At 52.7% G+C, this 23,182-nt stretch overlaps 1 protein-coding gene across 1 annotated transcript in view; it reads left to right on the top strand.

Moving 5' to 3' along the window:
* The window catches only part of CFAP100 (cilia and flagella associated protein 100), a 46,696-nt gene that overhangs the window by 12,447 nt on the left and 11,067 nt on the right, over positions 1-23,182 (top strand). The window contains exons 3-11 of the mRNA XM_027098410.1: positions 7,790-7,890; positions 9,669-9,855; positions 11,401-11,468; positions 11,541-11,704; positions 11,893-11,973; positions 12,355-12,536; positions 12,772-13,096; positions 14,331-14,391; positions 14,896-15,284. Of these exons, the coding sequence (XP_026954211.1) occupies positions 7,790-7,890; positions 9,669-9,855; positions 11,401-11,468; positions 11,541-11,704; positions 11,893-11,973; positions 12,355-12,536; positions 12,772-13,096; positions 14,331-14,391; positions 14,896-15,284 (1,558 nt within the window). The remainder of the gene's footprint in view (positions 1-7,789; positions 7,891-9,668; positions 9,856-11,400; positions 11,469-11,540; positions 11,705-11,892; positions 11,974-12,354; positions 12,537-12,771; positions 13,097-14,330; positions 14,392-14,895; positions 15,285-23,182) is intronic.

Raw genomic sequence — 23,182 nt, 5'->3', positions numbered from 1 at the left:
GGTATAGCTTTCCATCTGTTTGTGTCATCTTTTATTTCTTTCATCAGTATCTTATAGTTTTCTGAGTACAGGTCTTTTGCCTCTGTAGGTAGGTTTATTCGTAGGTATTTTATTCTTTTTGATGTGATGGTAAATGGGATTGTTTTCTTGATTTCTCTTCTGATCTTTCGTTGTTAGTGTATAGGAATGCAAGAGATTTCTGTGTGTTAATTTTGTATCCTGAAACTTTACCAAATTCATTGATGAGCTCCACTATTTTTCTGGTAGCATCTTTAGGATTTTCTATGTATACCATCATGTCATCTGCAAACAGTGACAGTTTTACTCCTTCTTTTCCAATTTGGATTCCTTTTATTTCTTTTTCTTCTCTGATTGCCACGGCTAGGCCTTCCAAAACTATGTTGAATAATAGTGGCGAGAGTGGACATCCTTGTCTTGTTCCTGATCTTAGAGGAAGTACTTTCAGTTTTTCACCATCGAGTATGATGTTATCTGTGGGTTTGTCATATATGGCCTTTATTATGTTGAGGTAGGTTCCCTCTATTTGCACTCTCTGTAGAGTTTTTATCATAAATTGGTGTTGAATTTTGTCAAAAGCTTTTTCTACATCTATTGAGATGACCATATGATTTTTATTCTTCAATTTGTTAACATGGTGTATCACACTGATTGATTTGCATATATTGAAAAAATCCTTGCATCTCTGGGATAAATCCCACTTGATCATGGTGTATGATCCTTTTAAAGTGTTGTTGGATTCAGTTTGCTAGTATTTTGTTGAGGATTTTTGTGTCATGTTCATCAGTGATATTCGTCTGTAATTTTCTTTTCTTGTGATATCTTTGTCTGGTTTTGGTATCAGGGTGATGGTGGCCTCGTGGAATGATCTTGGGAGTGTTCCTTCCTCTGCAATTTTTTGGAAAGAGTTTCAGAAGGATAGGTGTTAACTCTTCTCTAGATGTTTGATAGAATTCTCCTGTGAAGACATCTGGTCCTGGACTTCGTTTTTTGGAAGATTTTATATCACAATTTCAATTTCATTACTTGTGATTGGCCTGTGCATATTTTTGATTTCTTCCTCGTGCAGTCTTGGAAGGTTGTACCTTTCTAAGAATTTGTCCGTTTCTTCCAGCTTGTCCATTTTATTGGCATAGAGTTGCTTGTAGTAGTTTTTTATGATCCTTTGTATTTCTGTGGTGTCCATTGTAACGTCTCCTTTTTCATTGCTAATTTCGTTGATTTGAGTCTTCTCCCTTTTTTTTCTTGATGAGTCTGGCTAAAGTTTTATCAATTTTGTAAATCTTCTCAAAGAACCAGCTTTTAGTTTCATTGATTGTTGCTATTGTTTTCTTTGTCTCTATTTCATTTATGTTTGTTCTGATCTTTATGATTTCTTTCCTTCTAGTAACTTTGGGTTTTGTTTGTTCTTCTTTCTCTAGTTGCTTTAGGTGTAAGTTTAGGTTGTTTGTTTGAGATTTTTCTTGTTTTCTTAAGGTAAGATTGTATTGCTGTAATACTTCCCTTTAGATCCTGCTTTTGCTGCGTCCCATATGTTTCGGATTGTTGTGTTTTCTTTGTCATTTGTCTCTAGGTATTTTTAAATCTCCTCTTTGATTTCTTTAGTGATCCATTGGTTATTTAGTAACATATTGTTTAGCCTCCAGGTGTTTGTGTTTTTTACAATTTTTTTTTTCTGTAATTGATTTCTAATCTCACAATGTTGTGGTCAGAAAAGAGGCTTGATATGATTTCAGTTTTCTTAAATTTACCGAGGTTTGATTTGTGACCCAAGATGTGATCTATCCTGGAGAATGTTCTGTGTGCACTTGAGAAGAAAGTGTAATCTGCTGCTTTTGGATGGAATGTCCTGGAAATATCAATTAAGTGTAGCTGGTCTAATGTGTCATTTAAGGCTTGTGTTTCCTTATTAATTTTCTGTCCAGCTGATCTGTCCATTGGTGTAAGTGGGGTGTTAAAGTCACACTATTTGTGTTACTGTCGATTTCCCCTTTTATGGCTGTTAGCATTTGCCTTACATATTGAGGTGCTCCTATGCTGGGTGCATATATGTTTACAGTTTTTATGTCTTCTTCTTGGATTGATCCCTTGATCATTATGTAGTGTCCTTCCTCGTCTCTTATCACAGTCTTTATTTTAAAGTCTATTTTATCTGATAGGATTATTGCTACTCCAGCTTGTTTTTGATTCCCATTTGCATGGAATATCTTTTTCCATCCCCTCACTTTCAGTCTCTGTGTGTCTCTCCAGATCTGAAGTGGGTCTCTTGTAGACAGCATTTATACGGGTCTTGTTTTTGTATCCATTCAGCGAGCCTGTGTCTTTCGGTTGGAGCATTTAATCCATTTACATTGAAGGTAATTATCGATACGTATGTTCCTATTGCCATGTTCTTAATTGTTTTGGGTTTGTTTTTGTAGGTCTTTTTTCTTCCCTTCCTCTTTTGTTCTCTTGTGGTTTGATGACCATCTTTAGTGTTGTGTTTGGGTTGCTTTTTCTTTCTTTTTTTAAAAAATAAATTTATTTATTTATTTATATTTGGCTGCATTGGGTCTTCGTTGCTGCACGTGGGGGTTTCTCTAGTTGCGGCGAGCAGGGGCTACTCATTGCGGTGGCTTCTCCTGTGGAGCATGGACTCTAGGCGTGTAGGCTTCAGTAGTTGCAGCACGTGCTCAGTAGTTGTGGCACACAGGCTCTAGAGTGCAGGCTCGGTAGTTGTGGTGCACGGGCTTAGTGGCTCCACGGCATGTGTGATCTTCCTGGACCAGGGATCAAACCCATGTTCCCTGCATTGGCAGGCGGATTCTTAACCACTGTGCCACCAGGGAAGTCCCTGCTTTTCCTTTTTTTGTGTGTATCTATTGTAGTGTTTTGGCTTGCATTTCCCATGAGCAGTGTATTATATACAAGGTTGTTTTAAGTTGCTGGTCTCTTAATTTCAAATGCAATTCCCATTTCCTGCATTTGTGCTCTCCTCTCTCATGGTTGCTGGTTTTGATATCATACTTGTGTATGGATGATTTCCTGCCTTTACTGTATGTTTGCCTTTACCAGTGAGCTTTCCCATTTGTTCTTTTCTTGTTTCTACTTGTGGCCTCTTTTTTTTCCCCTCCTGCCTAGAGAAGTTCCTTTAGCATTTGTTGTAAAGCTGGTTTGGTGTGCTGAATTCTCTTAGCTTTTGCTTGTCTGTGAAGCTTTTGATTTCTCTGTGGAATCTGAATGAGCGCCTTGCTGGGTAGAGTAATCTTGGTTGTAAGTTTTTTCCCTTTCATCACTTTAAATATATCCTGCCACTCCCTTCTGGCCTGCAGAGTTTACGCTGAAAAATCAGCTGATAACCTTATGGGGATTCTCTTGTATGTTATTTGTTGCTTTTCCCGTGTTGCTTTTAATACTTTTCTTGGTATTTAATTTTTATTAGTTTGATTAATATGTATCTTGGCTTGTTCCTCCTTGGGTTTATCCTGTATGGGACTCTATGCTTCCTGGACTTGGGTGACTATTTCCTTTCCCATGTTAGGGAAGTTTTTGACTATAATCTCTTCAGTATTTTCTCGGGCCCTTTCTCTTTTCTTCTTCTTCTGGGACCCCTATAATTCGAATGTTGGTGCATTTAATGTTGTCCCAGAGGTCTCTGAGACTGTCCTCATTTCTTTTCTTTCTTTTTTTTAAAATGTATTATTTATTTATTTTTGGCTGCATTGGGTCTTTGTTGCTGGGCGTGGGCTTTCCCTAGTTGTGGTGAGTGGGGGCTACACTTCGTTGTGGTGCATGGGCTTCTCACTGGGGTGGCTTCTCTTGTTGCAGAGCACAGGCTCTAGGCGTGCAGGCTTCAGTAGTTGTGGCACGCGGGCTCTAGGCGTGCAGGCTTCAGTCGTTGTGGCACGCGGGCTCTAGGCGTGCAGGCTTCAGTCGTTGTGGCACGCGGGCTCTAGGCGTGCAGGCTTCAGTCGTTGTGGCATGCGGGCTCTAGAGTACAGGCTCAGTAGCGTGGCACACGGGCTTAGTTGCTCTGCGGCATGTGGGATCTTCCTGGACCAGGGCTCGAACCCGTGTCCCCTGCATTGGCAGGTGGATTCTCAACCACTGTGCCACCAGGGAGGCCCCGTAGATGTATTCTTGATGCGTTTCTGGGGAGAGGTGAACTCCACGTTGTCCTACCCCTCTGCCATCTCGAGGGCCCCCCGCTGTGAACATTCTTGTGTGTGCGATTCTGGGGCTGTTTCCCCTGGGTGTGTAGGGAGGAGTGGAATTGCTGGCCGGATGCTAAACTTTCGTAGTTGCTGCTGAACAATCTTCCAGAGTGACTGTAGCAGTTCACAGCCCACCAACAGATGTGAGGGTTCCAGTTGCTCCACACCTCTCCAACACCAGGCACACATACTTCCTTTCTGTATTACCTGATCCTTTGGGTGTGCATTAGTATCTCACATTCCCTGTGACCAGCGAGGAGTATTACTTACGTTTATGGGGCATTGATGACTCTGTGCTGTGAAGCACCTGTTCCTCCTGTTTCGGCCCCACTTTTCTATTGGGTTGTCTGTCTTCTTATTTTAATGATTCCTAGGAGCTCTTTACGTATTCTGATTACAGATCATTCGCCAGTTCTGAGTATTGCAGATACCTCCCCCTGCTGTGTGGGTTGCCTTCCCTCTCTTGGTGGTGCCTTTTAATAACCAAAGTTTCTACTTTTGTAGTTCAATTTACCGAGCACTTCCTTATGGTTAGTACTTTTCAAGTCCTGTTTTAAAACTCTTTGCTGACCCCCAGGGTCATGAAGACATAGGTTTATTGTATCTTCTCTGCATTCTTTTTTCATTTCACAAGAAGATCTGCAAACCGTCTCTAATTGATCGAACTGTGTCCATTTTGTTTGTAGGTGTTTTGGATTTTCTACCCTACTCCATCACCTTTCTTTCCAATCCTTACACCTTTTATTCGTTTTCTCGCCTGTGGCATCCTGAGGACCCTCATTACAACACTGCTAAGATAGGCATCCGTGCCTTGTGTCCGATGTTGGGGGGAAGTATTTTACCTAGCGGTTTCTTGTGGCTGCACGGATCGGTTTCCCATTGCTGCTGTAACAAATTACCACAGACTCCGTGGTTTAAAACACACACGTTTATTAGGGTTCTAGAAATCAGAAGTCCAAAATGAATGTTACAGGGCTGGAATCAAGGCGCCTCCAGAGCTGGCTCCTTCTGGGGCTCCAGGGGAGAATCTGTTTCCCGCCTTCTCCAGCTTCTAGAGGCGCCTGCGCTCCTCCACCCCCGAGAGCAGCCTCTTCCCGTCTCCGCGGCGTCTCCCCAGCTCTGCTTCTGCTGCCACTCTGCCTGCTGCTGTTCCAGACCTCCGTCCTGTAGGGCCCCTTGTGATTACATTGGGCCCATGTGGATAATCCAGGACCATCTTCCTGTCTCAAGGTCTGTGATCACATGTGCAAACCCCCTTTCTATATAAGGGAACACAGTCACAGGCTGCGGACGAGGGCACGGACGTCTTTGGGGACCATGAGTCAGCTCACCATTCTTCCTTTGATCAGATCAGGGGTGTCTGCTTCTGTTCCTAGGTTGCTAAGACTTTTATTCAAAGTAAGTTTTGAATCTTAAAAAACTCTTTTCCTGCCATCTATTGAAATGATCCTATCGTTTTCTTCTCATTCTGTTAATGGGGTGTAGTACGTTGCTTGATGTGTAAACGTTAAACCGACTGAGTCTCTGGAACAGTCTGCCTGGAATGATCACCATTCTGGGTTTGGGGCTCGTCTTCACATCACCCATTGATTCCCTTCGCGTTAGTGCTAAACATTCCCTCTTCCCCGAATGCAGTGGCAGTTTCTGCTTCGGAAGCTGGTCTCGGAGTAGCTCCTTACGGCTGCGTGGCCTTGGGGAGCTTCTAACCTCTCGGTGCCTCTGTTTCCTCACAGGGGTCGCAGTGTTTCCCACCTCATTGGGTCGTTACGAACATTAGTCCTTGCTAACTACTGCAGTTAACCTCTTCCACAGAGGCGGGCTGCGCTGCCAGAAAGCAGGGTGGAACTGACACAGCCCCTGCTGACTCCCTCCCGTGGGCTGGGGCCAGGAGCAGATAATTTTTCTCTATTCTTCTCAGCCTGAGCACAACTCAGTTTTTAAAACTCTTTTCTGATAGGAGCTAATTCTTACAGAAAAGCTGAAAAAAGATTTTGTAGCGTGCCCGTATTTAGGCTTCTCTGACCCCTCCTCATGAGGGATGCATGTCCTGGGTACGTCCGGGGTCAGGATGCAGACTCCTCTCACCCGGGCTGGTGTGGAGGCTGCCACGCTTCTCCACTGCAAGCTCGTTTCGCTGTGGGAACTGACACACGTCTTGTGTGGAGGTGCTTTGAGACTCTCAGGGCATAACTTCATGTCCCTTTAACGGCATCCTCTTTCTGGGGGTGAGGGCGTAAAATGGGACCGACCTCCAGGAAGGCAGGTCAACCTAAGTCTCTGAAGCCTGGAAACTGCTCACAGCCCTCTAGCCTCCCTTCGGAAAGTCACTCCGAGGGCCAGTCAGCGATGGCGCAGTGGAGGACTCAGGATGTCCAGGGCGGTGCCGTGGGGCCCGCCTTTGCCATGTGAGTCTGCCGCGTGAAGAAGTGAGTTACGGTAGCCCTTAATATTTCCTTATGCTGTCCACAAAGGGTTAGTAACTTTAAAGTGTTTCGGTTTTTTTTTTAAGGAAGATATAGAATTATCAAAAATGTGTATTGAAAAGTATTAGGAAAAAAATACCCCCAGAAATGTTATCAGCAGTTGTTTAAAATGGAGGAGTTCTTTTTTATATATGATATTTTCTTTTACTTTCGAATTTTTTTTTTTTTTTTTTTTTTTTTTTGGCGGTACGCGGGCCTCTCACTGTTGTGGCATCTCCCGTGGCGGAGCACAGGCTCCGGAAGCGCAGGCTCAGCGGCCATGGCTCACGGGCCCAGCCGCTCCACGGCACGTGGGATCTTCCCGGACCGGGGCACGAACCCATGTCCCCTGCATCGGCAGGCGGACTCCCAACCACTGCGCCACCAGGGAAGCCCGAGATTTCCTTTTTTTTAACAATGAACCCTTTTTCTTCTAAATCAAGGGTAGTGGGGGAGGAAGCAACATAGTTTTACGCCCTTAGTTTGGTGCCCTGGGTTCCATCTTCTCTGACACCGGGAGCTGTGCTGCGGGAATCTCCCCCTTACTACTGGAGGGAGGCAGCAGGATTGGAATCCTTGGCAGCCCTCACGTCCCAGATTCCTGCCCTGCCCTCCCAGACTTCAGGCACTCTGCCCTCACCAGCTCCCAGTCTCAGCCTTCCCCTGGGAGGCTCAGGGAGACCCCTGCAAGGACAAAGTGCAGGGCTCCCCCTGCCCCCTGCAGGCAGGTGCCTCAGCTCCAGGGTCAGCTGCTTCCGTCACTTACAAAGGGCAGGTGGAGCTTCTCTCCCCTATGGACTGGGGGTTCCCGAGACTTTAAGCGAGAGAGGACAGAGGGCCAGGAACATAGCACAGGTCTGAGACACAGGAAGGTCTGTGTTCACAAGGTCTCTTTCAGATGGCAGGGACAGAAGCCCGAGTCCAAACAGGTTAAACCAGAGCTGGAAGGTCCAGGGGTGGACTTCAGGCACAGCTGGATCTAAGAGAACATTCGCTGCTCGCTTGTGCTTTCGTGGAACTCCCTTGCTGGGCTGGGAGGGTGCCGGGACCCCAGAGGCCCAGATCACCGGCTGGAAGAGCTGGCTTGTTTCTCCAGCGAGGCATCTCCCTCCCCAGGGTCTGCGATTGTTCCCGACCAGTCAGCTAATCCTTTCCATGTGTCTGGGGACCTGGATTTCTTCTTGCTCAGACACCAGGAGCAGAATAAGTCTCTATCAGTGAGTATCTGTCGAGGAGTAGCCTGCCCGCAGCTCCTTCCTCCCTCACACGGCAGCAGCCACACTGCCCTTTGCTCAGGTCACTCTCTCACTCTGGAATAGTCAATGGCTCACCACTTGCGATGAAAACCACTCGCAACTGCCTGGCCCCAGGTCTCTTGTCCCACTGTCTTACCAGCTTCATCACCACTGTTCCTGGGCTGTTGTCAGGGTGGGGGAGTTTCTGTGGCTACAGCCTCAGCCAACATGCCTTAACTTCTGCTGTCCCCTGCATGAGGCGCTGTCCCCTCCTGAGACTCTCCCTGACCTTCAAGGCCCTAGGAACCCTCCCGCATGCTCTAACCTTGCACAGTCCCCCTCACTGGGATTCTGGGAGGCCAGACACACACACACACACACACACACACGCACACGCCCCAGGCCGTGTTTCTGGGACACACTCTCACACGCACAGGCAAGGCCTGCGTCCCGGGCTCCCTCATGGGCTGACTGTGTCCACCCCGACTCAGGGCTCAGCATGTGAGATTCCTTAGAGCAGTGGCTCCCTCTGTGACCCCGAGCAGGACCAAGGACACACAGGGACATGCAGGTCCTCCAGCCCCGCCCCTGTGCCTAGGATCCAGGCGGTGCCGTCGGTGTTCCCCACCTCCTGCCTGGAAGGCGGAGCGACAGAGGCACAGAGCCACTCTGAGCGGCACTCATGGCAACACGCGCACACAGGACTTCCCCTTTCTCCACCAGTGCCAGCACAGCCTGGACGTTCTTCTCCCAGCCTGACGCAGCCTCAGGGAGCCTCTGCCTTCCTTCCAAAGCCCCTGTCGCCACCTCACACTCCTCCGCCCAGCACAGCCCCGACCTCCTCACACTGACCCCAAGCAGCTGCCCCGTGTCTTTAAATTGCAGACCTTCTGCCACTGGAATTCTAGCGCGTGACATTTTCCCACCTTCATTGTACACGGACGTGCAAAGTAGGGTCCCGCCACAGACTAGAGGTGGAATAGGTGTTGCACGCGGCAGGGCCAGCAGGAAGCCAAATGAAGACCCACGTGAGGGCTTATCTGATCGGGCAGCAAGATGCCCAGGACTTGGACAGCAGGAGGGGCTGGGCACGAGGCCTCAGAAGAAGAGTCCCTCGCCCCACCCTATCCCGAGACCCTCCCCAGTGAAGGGCTGGGGCCGGATGCAGTCCTGGGGGTGGCTGGCCAGAGGCCAGGCAGGGTGGAGAATAGGTAGGGAGGTGCAGAGCCCCGCATGTGACCACGGGCTGCCCACAGTGAGTAGGGAGCTTGCAGATCAAACTTGGGATTTCCAGTTTCTTTTGGAAACTCCGAGGATCTAGTTTCCCTCAACGTCGGTTTGTCAAGGTTTAGCAAATCACAATACAAGACACTCAGTTTAAGTGTGAACTTCAGACAAACGAGGATCATGTCTAGTGAGTGTGTCCCTGCACCACTGATCTGGAATGCGTATCTGAGCTGGCATCCTGTGGTTCATCTGGCGCCCCGCCTCCCTGTCAACCGCTGGGTAGCTGTGCTCAGGTACCCAGAGCAGTTCCCGCAGGCTCACAGCCCCAGGGTCTTCTCCGCAAGTCACTCCGCACGTGCGCGCCGCCACACCGGCCAAGTGCGCGCCTCCGCGCCGTGCGCGCTTCCGAAGCCCCCGCCGCCCCCGCTGCCCCGGACGGGGAGCCGAGGAGAGGACTGGTGGGCGGGAGAGGGGTGGGTGGCTGGCCCCGCCCGACCCCGCCCGACCCCGTTGCCCTACACGGCCCACCCCAGGATCGGGAGCAGAAGAAGAAGCAGCGGGTGCACGAGAAGATGACCTACTCGTCCAACGTCGCGGCCAGGCAGGCCAGCCTGCGGCGCGAGCTGCAGCTGGAGGACGAAGTGGCGGAGCAGGGGGCGCGTGCAGAGCAGCTACGCATCTTCCACGAGCAAACGGCCTGGAAGCTCTCCATGACCCGAGGTGTGCCCCTCCCCCCGCCCGCAGCCCTGACGCCCCAGAATCCCGTCTTCGCCCTTGCGGTCTGAGCAGTGCGTTTAAAGGGCTCGGGAGATGCGGGGCTGTGGTGCAGTGTGCGTGTGTGGCCGGGGTCTTCTCTGTGCCTGACCTCTGCCTCCTGGGGTACAAGGATGAATTCCACATGGATTGCTGCTCTAAAAGCTTTTGAATCCCAGCATTGCACGCACTCTGAATGCTGACCTGCAGTGAACGCAGGCGGGACAATGTATAAAACGTAGGCGCTTCCCTTGGCGGCGAGCATCTGAGCTTCAGCATTGAATGGCTTCTCTGTCCCGGACAAGTCGGCTTTGTACCGCAGCTTCCGCTCCTGGCTGGTAACAGCACCAGACTCATGGGTGGTCGGGTTCAACGTCTTCAGACACTGCAGGTAGTGAGAGGAAGCTATGTGTGTGTGTGACCTGTTATTATTTTTATGACCCTGTAGGAAATCTGAAGTACTAAAAATGCACTAATACTCTGCCAGTGAAATATAAACCAGTAAACTAGAAAGAAGCAATTGAGATCAGAGAGCCCTGGACCCCATGGGCTACAGGGGCCCTGAATGGGAATTTGAGCGTGGAGAGACCGCCAGCCTCTACCCCTGACGCCCGAGGCTTGTTGTTCTGGGTAGGAGGCCCTGAACTTGCTTGGACGTTCTGTGTGTGGAGCTCTGCACCAGGGAAGCAGCGCTGCGTGTGTTTTTCTCTGCCTCACTGTCCGTTTCTGAGGCGTGGGGGCGGCAAGTGGCGCCTGGGTGGGGAAAGCTGGACCCAGCAGGTCTGACCTCCCGTGAGGAGCCCGGGGAGGCCAGGCCAGACCTCAAGACTGAAAACGGAACTTGTGTACACACCGGCTTCTTCGGGAAAGGAGAGGCGTTGAGGGAAAAGGCCGAGAGCCCCGCGGTTCCATCCACAGCTGGAGGCCTTCCTCTCCAGAAAGGCAGGGAAGGGGGCCCGCATGGGCCTTGAGCCCAGCTGCGATGCCTCCCTACTTGTACTCCGGAAGGTACACGTAACTTCTGCCTGGCTGAAACCCTGCCAGGGTAGACTTAGCTGCTGCCCACATTGTGTGCTTAGGGAACCCCAAGGAGAGATCACGCTGCCCCACCTTTCTCTCACCGCCCCCATTCTCTCGCTGTCCTGGCCCATAGACCTTTTATTATTAAGTCCAGCCCGGTAAAACTTCCAGGGTGGGCGTGTCCAGAGCTTCATTCCAGGTGAGAAGGGTGCTACAGCAAGAGAGACTCGAGTCAGACATGCGGAAGGACTTCCCACCTGGCCAGTCTCTAGCCATGGAGGCTGTACTATGTCAGCAGAGCCTGCTTTCCGTTTGCTGGAGCCAGAGCTGGCTCTCTCGCAATCCCTGTAGTAATCTGGGCCTCACAGCCAGGTGTAGCACCAGGCCGGCAGGCCGGCTCCGCACTGCCTGGCTGTGCCCACCCAAGGCTGCAGGCTTGGGTCTCTCTCCCACTTCCTGCCCGCCCCAGATGCCTCGTGCCTCTTGTTGCAGAAAGGAAGATGGAACCTGATGACATACACAGCTACATCACCCAGAAGCGGCAAACATTCCTCCTCCAGGTAGGCTGGCTGCCCCGCGGGCCCAGCGGGCTGTCCCTGTGCGGAGCGTGACTCCCGCTTCGGTGCCCTCAGTACGCCCTGGATATGAAGCGGAACGAGATCCAGCGGCTGGAGAGGCTGGCGGCCAAGGAGGAGGCCAAGCTGGAGCGGGCGGAGAAGTTTCTGGAGAAGGACGCTGCTCGATTTGAAGAGTTCCTCAGGGAAAACGACCGCAGCTCCCTGCAGGCCCTGAGAGCGTGAGCTGCCCGGACCCCAGCCTGTGCACACCCACCGCCCACCCAGCCCGACCCCAGCCTGGCACACCCACCACCCAGCCAGCCAGGCCCCTCCTTGGCAGCTCCCCCGCCTCCCGCCTTGACTGAAGGCAGAGTGCACGCCCCTCCTGCACACCCTGTGATTGGCTCCCTCCCCGCCCCACCCCCAGGGCTGAGAAGGAGACCAGAGCGAAGATGGAGACGATCCTGGAGATCCGCGATCTGACCAACCAGATCACGATCGTCAAGAGGTGAGGTCAGGCGCCAAGCTGGCCCTGCGCCCTCCGGGCCAGCACACCTCCGGGAGCCGGAGGAGCCCCACACAACACACACCTCTGAGCCTCGGCTCTCTAGGGACCCCAAGCCCTGTGGGGCTTTTCAGATGAGGTGACCGAGGCCAGGAGAGAGTCGGGGGCCTTCCTGAGGCCACAGCACCGGGCAGGGCTCGCTCCACCCTGAGAGCGGCTGCAACTCGGGGTGTGAGCCGCGCTGGTCCCGGCAGGGCGGCCTCCTTCCCCGCACACGGCGTTCCGGCGCCTGTCCTTCGGGAGGCCTGGGAGCTCCGGGCCCCGCCTCCCCTCCTAGGGGCCCAGGGGCGGAGCCTGACTTTGCCCGCCCCCTCCCGGGTCTAGTGAAATCTCCAGGTTTGAAGACACTCTGCAGCGCTACAAGGTCTACAAGGATTTCCTGTACAAGCTGTCGCCCAAGGAGTGGCTGCAGGGACGGGAGAGAAAGCGCTCATCTCTCACAAGCACCAGGGAGGCGGTCGAGGCCTCCGAGGAGAACGTGCTGTTCTCTACACTCGGGGACAAAGGTAGCAGGAGAGAGAGGGCGTGCCGGGTGCCCCTAGAGCCTGTGTCCAGCTGGCTCCAGGCCCCTTCCCCTGCTCGCGGAGCCCCCCCGCCCCCCGGGCTCAGCCCACACACTCCTGGGAGAATCGCCGACTGTCAAAGCAAACCTTCCTCCTGCCGCTGAGGGGGACCTCGGGGAGGGTCCTGGGGAACTCTGTGCCCCTGAGCCATCTGAGAGTCCTCCCGTGCTTCCTGTAGGACCAGAGATCAAGGGCCGGACAGATCTCAGAGGTATGTGGCTGCCCCAGGTTGGAGGGGCCCTGCTCCGGGCTGGGGCAGATGGACAGCCCTCCTCTGCTTCCTCCAGAGGAGCAGGGCCCAGAGAAGGCCACCAAGCTCCTGCAGGTGCCGCAGCTGAGGCAGGTCCGGCCCAGCACTGTCAGCCACCAGGGGGGCCCCCGGCCCAGTGGGCCTGGCAGGCTGGGCCCCAGGTGAGTGGGCTTGGTGGGGGGCGGGTGATGGAGGTGACTGGCCTGCTGCGGAGCGGCCCCCAGTGGCTCCGGCCAGAGGCACCCCAGCCGGGGTGAGAGGGTCAGGAGGGGCTGTTTCTAGCCTGGACGGTCTGGAGTCAGACTTCAGCCTGAAAAGCGAGATGTTTCCCAAGCAAAGCTTTCTTTTTGTCTGATTTGGTGAACTTGAGTTGGGGTGGCCCAGTTGGGCGCTGGTGGGACAGTCAAAGGTACACAGATGAAGCAGCTAGGTGGGCGCCTGGGACAGGACGCACCTGCCCACGCCCTCTGTGGCAGGAGTGCCGGCTGGCGGCTGGCAGAGCCTCCGAGCCTTTCAAGAGAATCAGGAAGTCTGGATTTTCATATGGAAGTCCCAAATTTTAACTGTGACAGTTACTTTTAAGTCTTTAAAAAAACATGGTAAGGGACAAGCAAATCAAACAGATCCAGACCCGGTGACTTGCCCCGTGGTCCCTCCGACACCCACCTCTAGGACCCCCAAGCCCCCCGGGCTCTCCTGGGTCCCTTCCTGCAGTGCCTCTCCACCCCCCCTCCATGCCCGCTGTTCTCCAGCTGTGACAGGTGACAATGGGACAGACCTCCTGCCCCACTCCCTCCTCCGTGTCCCCTCGCTCCTCCAGCCCAGCCACCCCAAACCCCGGCCCCTCCTGCAGTGCTGCCCACGCAGCGGAGAGGGGACTGGGGCCTTGAGCAGCCAGGCGAAGCTGGAGCCCTGGCTCCGCTTCCAGCACCTGCCCTCGGGGCCAGGGCTGCAGAGTCCAGGAAGTTTCAGCAAAGCACGGCCATGATTGCACTTGGGTCTCCTGCTACTTCCTTCTCTGATACTGTAGCGTTGTGGACGTATCACCAACTGCACAAGCCACGCAGCAGGTTGACTCTGGTCCCAGGAACCCCTGTCGGGGGTGCTGTTTCCAGCTGAAGAGGTTACGTGTGTGTGCTTCCTCGCCCTACGTTGCCCTCAGCCCTGGAGCTCCCAGCAGCAGGCTTCTGTCGGGACAGACCCTGAGAACAGAGGTCTGGGCCCCGCCCTCTACTAGCCATGTGACCAGGGCCACTGAGCACGTGTGGGCAGGTTGTGGGCTGCACGAGGCACCCGGCCGAGAGGGCAAGTGGGGGCTAAAGTCCAGCCCAGCCCCAGGCTCTGTCCTCCTGGAAGGAGGATTCTTAGAAGGGCACCTTCTGGGCCAAGAGTGTCCTAGCGGTGACCTCGGCAGGTGACTGGCTCTCTGAGGAGCGTGTTTCTCATTTGCCGAATGGGCATCAATGTGCAGACGGTGTGGGGCACAGGCCTGGGAGTGTGTTAGCTGTCGGCGTGGGCCCTGCGCTGTCATCTCCGTACTTCACGATGGTCGGGGCCTGGAGTCTCTCAGGCCTCGGCCCAGCTCTCCCCGGCTGCAAGCCCCCCTCGCCAGCTCCGGGGCCAGCAGAACCTGCGTGTCTGCATAGGGTGCAGGCTGGAGCAGGCCAGGAGGGGTGACGAAAGCGGGTTTGAGGTCGGTCCAGGGCCCCCTGCAGTGTCGCAGCCCAAGCAGCCTTTCCTGTGGCCTCTGGGCCCGCCCAGCATGGTCCCTGCCCCGTGGCATGTGTGTCACAACAGCTGTGCGTGGGACCAGCAAGGACACGTGGCACGGCCGAATCTGACAGAGGAGGTGGGCAGAAAAGGCGCACGGTGAATGGGGAGCCGCAGGTGCACAGCTGCTGAGCACCCGGAGTGCGGGAAGGAGCCGGTGGGGAGGGGCAGAGCCGCCTCGGGATGGGGGCTCACAGGCCCCGAGGGTGCGAGCTGTAGTCTGGCCGGAATGAGAGGAGCTAGTTGGGTGCTGACCCTCTCCCCCTGGCTGCCGTGTGACAGCTGGGGGCCGAGAGGAGCCCAGCGCCACCTTCTCGGCAACTTGAGGGACAGAGGAGGGGGCGAGGGGCGGGCGTCACGCCCTCAGGCCTCCCTGACCCCGTGTCTCCGCAGGGCCTGTTCCACCCTCCCCGTGCAGGAGGACCCAGACAGCGACGGGGAGGTCAGTGCCCGCTCTGGGCGGGGGCCGCAGGAGCCGGGCCCGCGCCGTCCAGCAGCTCCACGTGGCTCTGGTTGCAGGAGCTGCAGCTGTACTTCACGGAGCCCCAGCAGCTCCTGGATGTCTTCGTGAACCTGGAAGAGCAGAACCTCTTACTGGTCCAGAACACCCAGGAGATGGAGGAGGCCTTGGAAGAGCTGAGCTTCACCCTGAAAAACACCCAGATCCGCATGTAGGTCTCACGCCGCCGGGCGCCCGGGCAGCGAGGGGGCTCTGTCGCTGGCTTTCCTCCTGGGACCTCCCACAGCAACTGGGAGCTGGGCTGTGCACTCCCCGCCCTGTGCATGGCTTCAGTTTTCTGGAAAGCTCCATTTGCAGACTTAAGGCCTGGCTCTGGGAAGAGGGTGTGTCTTCTTGGGCGGGGGGCTGGGGTTGGGAGCGGGTCAGGCCCCTCCCCACCCTGGAGCAGCCTGTACGCAGAGGGGGAGATCTCCAAGGCCCTCTCGCGCAGGGCCTTATTGCTGACACTAGGCCCCCCAGAGCTGGTCTGGGCAGGGTCAGGCCGGGGCACCACGGGAGGCCTGCTGGGAGCCAGGAATCATCCGTTTATTCCCAGACAGTGGCTGAGCGCCTGTTCTGGGTCAGGCTGGGGTCTAGGCTCTCCAGGGATAAGGTAAGGCCCTGCCTCGTGAGCTGACAGCCCGTGGGAGCAGACTTAGAGGCTCGCAGATTTGAATTGTAGGTAGTAACACGTGCTAGGAGGAAAAGAAAGAGTGACGTAAGAAGAAGGCCGAAGTGGAGGGTCGCAGCAGATGGGAGAGGGGAGGGGAGGCTTCCAGGGGAAGGCGTCCTTTAAGCCAGGCACTTCCCGAGCAGCGGGAAGCCACGTGGGGATCTCGGGGGAAGAGGGCTGCGCGCAAAGGGAAGGCACGTGTAAAAGCCCTGAGGCGGGAGCCGGCCCGAGGCTGTGAAGTCCCGGGGGAACCATGTTCTTCAGGGCTCAGTCTTGCTGGGCTGCATCTACCCTGGAGAATTTCCTCCTGAGGGGCTCCAGAATCATACAGAAACGTAGGCTCTCAGGAAGGACTGTTTCCTGGAACCTGGGAAGTGGCAGAGATGCAAAGCGAGATGAGCTGGGGAGAGGCAGGCGGCCTCCCAGACTCCAAGAACCTGCTAGAGGACATACACATGCACCCGTAGGCCTCACGGCAGAATCCTGGAGGGGCTGTCTGGTAGCTGGTCTTCAGCCAGCTGAGCCATCCCCAAGATCACCAACAGTTTATTTCCAGAGGAGTCACAGCCCATATGCATTTAACTTACATGAACTCAACCATCGTTTCTAAAATAAAATAAGGAAGAAAGAAAAAAGAAAAAGAAAACTTCGGGACTTCCTTGGCGGTCCAGTGGTTAAGACCTCGCCTTCCAATGCAGGGAGTGTGGCTTCGATCCCTGGTCAGGGAGCTAAGATCCCACATGCCTCACAGCCAAAAAACCAGAAACTTAAAGCAGAAGCAATATTGTAACAAATTCAGTAAAGACTTTAAAAATGGCCCACATCAAAAAAATCTTTAAAAAAAAACTTCAAAAATACAACAAATAAACAATCTGAGTAGGCCTGTCTTTTAAGGAAATTGTATTAATGATTAATAACCTTCCATGGGCTTCCCTGGTGGCGCAGGGTTTGAGAGTCTGCCTGCCGGTGCAGGGGACACAGGTTTGAGCCCTGGTCTGGGAAGATCCCACATGCCGCAGAGCAACTGAGCCTGTGTGCCACAACTGTTGAGCCTGTGCTGTAGAGCCTGCGAGCCACAGCTACTGAGCCCGCATGCCACAACTACTGAGCCTGTGTGCCACAACTGCTGAGGCCCACACGTCTAGAGCCCATGCTCCACAACAAGGGAAGCCACTGCGATGAGAAGCCTGTGCACTGCAACAAAGAGTGGCCCCCACTCGCTGCAACTAGAGAAAGCCAATGTGCAGCAACAAAGACCCAACACAACCAAAAATAAATAAATAAAAATTTAAAAAAACAAAAAAACCTTCCAAAACACAAGTTACCGGGGCCAGATGGATTTACTGGTGAATTCTACCAAACATTTAAGGAAGAGAGAACAGTTTTCTACAGTCTCTTCCAGATGATAGAAACAGAGGGAATACTTCCTAACTCCTTCTCTAAGACCAGCATTCAGCGTTAACCTACCTAGTAACAAAACCAGACAAAGACATTACAAGAAAAGTACAGTATCTCTCGTGAACAGAGAGATGTAAAAATCCTCAACAAAATGTTAGCAAATTGAATTCCACAACGTATAAAAAGAATTATACACCACGATGAAGTGAGATTTTTCCCAGGTATGCAAGGCTAGTTTAACATTTGAAAATCAATCAGTGTAATCCACCACATCAATAAGCTAAATAAGAAAAAAGCACATGATCATATCAATGGATGCAGAAAAAGCATTTGAGAAAATCTAATACTCATTCATCATAAAAACCCTCAATAAACTAGGAATAGAGGAGAATTTCCTAAACTTGATATAAGATGTCTGCAAAAGCCCTACAGCTAACGTCATACTTAAAGCTTTCTTGCTAAGATTAGGAACAAGGCAAGGATGTCCTGTGTCACCACTCCTTTTCAACATCGTACTAGAAGTCCTAGCTAATGCAACAAGGCAAGAAAAGGAAGTAAGAGGTATACAGGCTGGGAAGGAAGAAATAAAACTTTCTTTGTTCACGGAACACATGGTCCTCTGTGTAGAAGAAATGAAAGAATCAACAAAAAAAACCTCCTGGAACTAGTAAACTATTATAGCAAGGTTACAGAATACAAGGTTAATATACAAAAGTCAATCACCTTCCTATACATTCGCAATGAACGAGTGGAATTTGACACTGAAGATGTATTAGCGTCCCCCCGAATGAAATGCTTCTATAGCTAACAAAATATGTACAAGATCTATATGAGGAAAGCCACAAAAGTCTGATGAAGCAAGCCATGTTTATGGGTAGGAAGACTCAAAGATGTCAAAGTATCGGTGCTTCCCAGCTTGCTTTACAGATTCAGTGCTCTCTCCACCGAGATCTCAGCAAGTTTTTTTTACGGATATTGAAAAACTGATTCTAAAATTTATGTGGAGGCAAACGACCTAGAAGAGCCGACTCAGTATTGAAGGAGAAGATCGAAGTTAGAGGAATGACGCTACCTGACTCCAAGACTTAATTGGCAAGAGAAAAGACATAGAGATCAATGGAACAGAATAGAGAACCCAGAAATAAACCCACGTAAATGTGATCAACTGATTTTTCCCAGAGGGGCAAAGGTCGTACGATGGAACAAACAGTCTTTTCAACAAATGCTGCTGGAACAGCTGGATGTCCACATGCAAAAAAAAAATAGGAATCTAGACACAGACTTTACACCCTTCACAAAAACTAACTCAAAAATGGATCACAGACGCACATCTAAAATGCAAAACTATAAAACTAGAAGAAAATATAGGAGAAAACCTAGATGACCTTGGGTACGGTGATGACTTTTCAGACACAACGGCAAAGAAGACGGTCTGTGAAAGAAAGAATTGATAAGGTGGACTTCATTAAAAATATAAAATTCAGCTTTATGAAAAGCAATGTCAAGAGAATGAGAAGGTAAGCCAGAGACTGGGAGAAGATATGTACAAAATGTATGATAAAGGGCTGTTGTCCAAAATATACATTGTTAAAAATTTAATATTGTTAAAAAATTGTTAAAATTTTAATATTGTTAAAATTTCACAATAAGGAATAAACAACCTGATTAAAAAAATGGGCCAAAGATCTGAACTGTCACCTCATCAAAAAAATAGTCACATGGCAAAAAAGCACCTGAAAAGATGCTCGACGTCATAGGTCCTCAGGGAAATGCAAATTAAGACAACAATGAGAGGGAATTCCATGGCGGTCCAGCGGTTAAGACTCCGAGCTTTCACTGCCGAGGGCTGGAGTTCTATCCCTGCTCAGCGAACTAGGATCCCACAAGCTGTGAGGCGTGGCCAAAAACAAACACAAAAAAACAAAAAAACCCCGAACTACCGTTACACGCCCATCAGAATGACCAAACTCAGAGCACTGACAGCAGCAGGTGCTGGTGAGGTGGTGGAGCAACAGGAACGCTCGTCATCGATGGAGGCGCAGCCCCTTTGGAGGACAGTTGGGCAGTTTCTAACGAAACCAGACGTACTCTTACCTTAGGATTCAGCAGCCACACGCCTTGGTGTTTACCCAAGGCGTTAAGATCCTAGGTCTACATCAAAACCTGCACGTAGATGCTTATAGCAGCTGTAGTCATAATTTATTCAAAACCTGAGAGCAACCAAGATGGCCTTCAGGAGATACAACCAGACGGTGGAATGTTATTTGGTGTTAAAAAGAAATGAACTGTTGAGCCATGAAAAGACATGGAAGAAACTCAACTGCCTAGGACGAAGTGAGAGAAGCCAATCTGAAGAGGCTACAGAACCGTATGATTCCAACTGTATGACAGTCTGGAAAAGGCAAAACTATGGAGACAGTGAAAAGATCAGTGGTTGGGCTTCCCTGGTGGCGCAGTGGTTGAGAGTCCGCCTGCCGATGCAGGGGACATGGGTTCGTGCCCCGGTCTAGGAAGATCCCACATGCTGCGGAGCGGCTGGGCCCGTGAGCCATGGCTGCTGAGCCTGCGCGTCTGGAGCCTGTGCTCCGCAACGGGAGAGGCCACAGCAGTGGGAGGCCCGCGTACCACACACACAAAAAAAAGATCAGTGGTTGCCAGGAGTTGGGGGGCGGAGGGATGAATAGGGAGAACCCAGGATTTTTAGGGCAGTGACGATACTGTATGTGACACCACAATGATGGGTAAAGCCCACATCCATAGAATGTACACCACCAAGAGTGAACCCCAGTGTTAACTGTGGATTCTGGGTGATAATGATGGGCCCATGTGCGTTCATCAGTTGTGGTAAGCGGACCACCCTGGCGCGGAATGTCAGTAGTGGGGGAGGTGGGGGGCAGGGGAAATTCGGGAAATCTCTGTACTTTGCACTCGGTTTTGCTGTGAACCTAAAACTGCTCTAAAATATGAAGTCTGTATTCAAAAAATATATACAACAGCAAATGAGCAGTGTATTCCCACAGTGGAAGCAAGAGTGGCCGTGTTAGAGACAGTGTCCTGAAACTCTCAGGAGTGCCACAGTGGAGCCAGGCAGAGCCGCCAGGGCTGGGCTCACGCCATGTCACCAGCAGGCGAGCGGATGGACAGTGCGGCCTGCCCACAGCACTCTCGTTGGGTGTCCACCGCTGCTGTGACAAATTAGTGCAAACCGAGGAGCTTAGAGCAACCAGAGCTATCCTCTTACAGTTCTGGAGGCCAGAATCGCGACATGGGTCTTGCTGGGTTAAAATCAGGGTGTCGGCAGAGGCCCTGAGGCAGAGCCCTTTTCCAGCTTCCAGAGGCCACCTCGCCCTTGCATTTGGAAGCCAGCAGTGCCAGCGGAGGCCTCCTCCCCTCACATTGCTTGACTCTCTTTCCTGCCTCTGTCTTCCGTTTACAAGGACCCTTGTGATTACAATGCGTCCAACCAGATAATCCAGGACCATCTCTCCATCTCAGGGTTAGCTGGCTAACAGCCCTAATTCCATCTGCAGCCCTGGTTCCCCCTTGCCAGGTAATGTAACGTAGTCACAGGTTCGTGGGGTTAGGGCGCGGACGTGTAATGGGGGCCGTTACGCACCGTACAAATCTACTGAGCAGTAAGAAGGAACAGACTATCACGCCAGCCAGTGATGCGGGTGAGGGAGAGAAGCCAGGCACCAGAGAACACCTATTAATCGGGAGGCTAGAACCAACTGTGTGTGTGATCCATTGCTGCGTCGCAAATTACCCCAAAACCCGGTGGCTCAGTCTAACACACATGTATTATGTCAGGCTTTCTCTGGGTCAGGGACCCGTGCACGTCTGGGCTGGCTTCTCTGCTCCGGGGCCTCACGGGGACTGCTGTCCAGGTGGAGGCTGGGCTGCAATCGTCCCAAGGCTCTGAGCTCCGAGCTCGTGCACGCGGCTGTTGTCAGGATTTGGGTCCCGGCTGGTTCTAGGCCAGAGGCCACCCTCAGTCCCTGCCACGTGGGCTCCTGGATAGGGCAGCTTGCGTGCAAGCCGGAAAGCCAGCGGAGAGAGTCTCCTAGCAAGACGGAAGTCAGGATCCTCTGTAACCTGGTCACAGAAGGGACGTGCTGCCCACGTTGCACTGGTGAGAGCAAGTCGATGAGTTCAGCCTGCGTTCAGGGTGTGAGCATCTTTGAGAAGCCAAAGTGAATGGAGACTTCAGCCCATCAGGTGCCTTTGGTGGGGGAAGGGGAGGGAGGAGACCGAGGGGCACGAGGAAGTTTGGGGGTGTGAAAAGGCCCTGTGCCTCGATTATGCTGGTCCTCACACAGCGTGTGTTTGTCTAGCCCCGCCGTATACACAAAATGGTACATTTCTGATACGTAAATTAAACCACAACCACAAAATATTATTTGGTGAATTCAGGACTTTTTAAGGCTGACTTGGCCAGTCGCCCCTGTACATTGACTGGGCGCGTAAGGTTGCAGGACGAGCCGACAGGGCATCATATATTCTCTGTCAAGGGCACCGCACGTGAGGAGTCGCATGTGACCCTGAGGGCGAACACCTCCTTGAATCGCACGCTGGCTCCCTGGCTCCCTCCCTCAGGTCCCAGCCCTTTCCCTGCTGTGAGGTGCTTGAGACGCTCACTCCCTGGGCCCTCCATTCAGGGTCAAGGAGAGCCCAGACCAGGAAGATGGGCCTGAGACGCACAAGAGACACAGGACAGGCTGAGGTAAGGACAGAGCCTGAGCGCCAGGGTCAGTTCTGTGTCTCCAGACAGGGCAGAGGTGATGGGACCAGAGAGGAGCCAAGCGGAGGTGCTCAAGCCAGAGGGAACCCCGGCCCCTCCCAGCTGTGCCATAGTGACCACAGGAGCAGGAAAGAGAAAGCCTCCGTCCCTTCCTGGAAACCGCGCAAACCTGCCTCCAAGAAGGACCAGCCCAACCAGGAAGTCAGAGAATGTGCAGGAAGGAATCCAGCAGAACCCCAGACACCATCGCTGGAGGTGAGGGTCAGCCCTGCAGTAGCTGGGGCCACCGGGCCAAGGCCAGCCACACCCAGCAGGAAGTACTGGCCCGTGCCGGCCTCGGCCTCGGCCACACGCCGTGTAGGCTGAGTCTTGGCAGCCACGCGAGGCACCTGCAGCCCACGACTGCCGCTCAGTCACGGAAACGAGCCTCCACGGCCCGGTGGACACCAGCCCGCATGTCAGCCTCCAGCCCAGGCTCCATCCCGACACTCGATGAAAGCGACACAACTCGCCTTAGGTCCCGGGACTGGCCTTGCACTGACGGCCAGCTCTACAGAGAAGCCAACAAAAACCGTCATCGGAAACAGGAGAGAAAACATTCACGAAGGGGATGAGTTTGAGAAATCCTAGTAAACGTAGACACTGTGAGAATTAGGAGAACGTCTTAACTCCTCTCTGGAGAGGCTTCAGCCCTGCCGGGGAAAGAACCATCGGGCACAGGAAAGCCCACCGGGGTTAAGGGCGTGATAAGGACTGAACACGGCCGGCAATCAGGCGGGCCAAGTGGGCAGTAGGCTGGGACAGCTGCCAGAGCTCCAAGGAGAAGAACAAGGTGGCACTGCAGGAGAAAGGGCAGGGCCCAGGGCTACGCCTGCAGGTGACGAGTGGGAGGAATTCCAGGTGCCAACAGACGGAAGGCAGGAGAGGCAAAAGCCAGTGCGCCGGCAGGTGAAAACCGCCCTGGACTGAACCCAAGGCCCAGGTGCAGGGACAGGAGCTCACACTGGACACCTCCACAGGGATAAGACCGAGAAGAAAAAGCTACGAGGCTGGAGCAGACGAGGAAAACAAACAAAACCCAGGTCCTGTAAAGGAACCAGAGCCAAACGTGTGTCATTCGTTTCCTCCAGAATCCTAATGCCAGGGTCTAGGTGAGCACGGCTCTCAAGTTTGAGGGGTGAGAAGGATCTCTTCTTTTTTTTTTTTTTTTTTTTTAACAAGGCTCTGTTACCGTAATACTGGCTTTTGTACTTGCTGA

The sequence above is a fragment of the Aethalodelphis obliquidens genome, unplaced genomic scaffold (assembly GCF_003676395.1).
Source record: "Aethalodelphis obliquidens isolate GAN/ISIS:26980383/991018 unplaced genomic scaffold, ASM367639v1 scaffold123, whole genome shotgun sequence".
Classification (NCBI taxonomy): domain Eukaryota; kingdom Metazoa; phylum Chordata; class Mammalia; order Artiodactyla; family Delphinidae; genus Aethalodelphis; species Aethalodelphis obliquidens.
The sequence above is the reverse complement of the archived record's forward strand: the minus strand, read 5'-3'. Positions and strand labels throughout refer to the sequence as shown.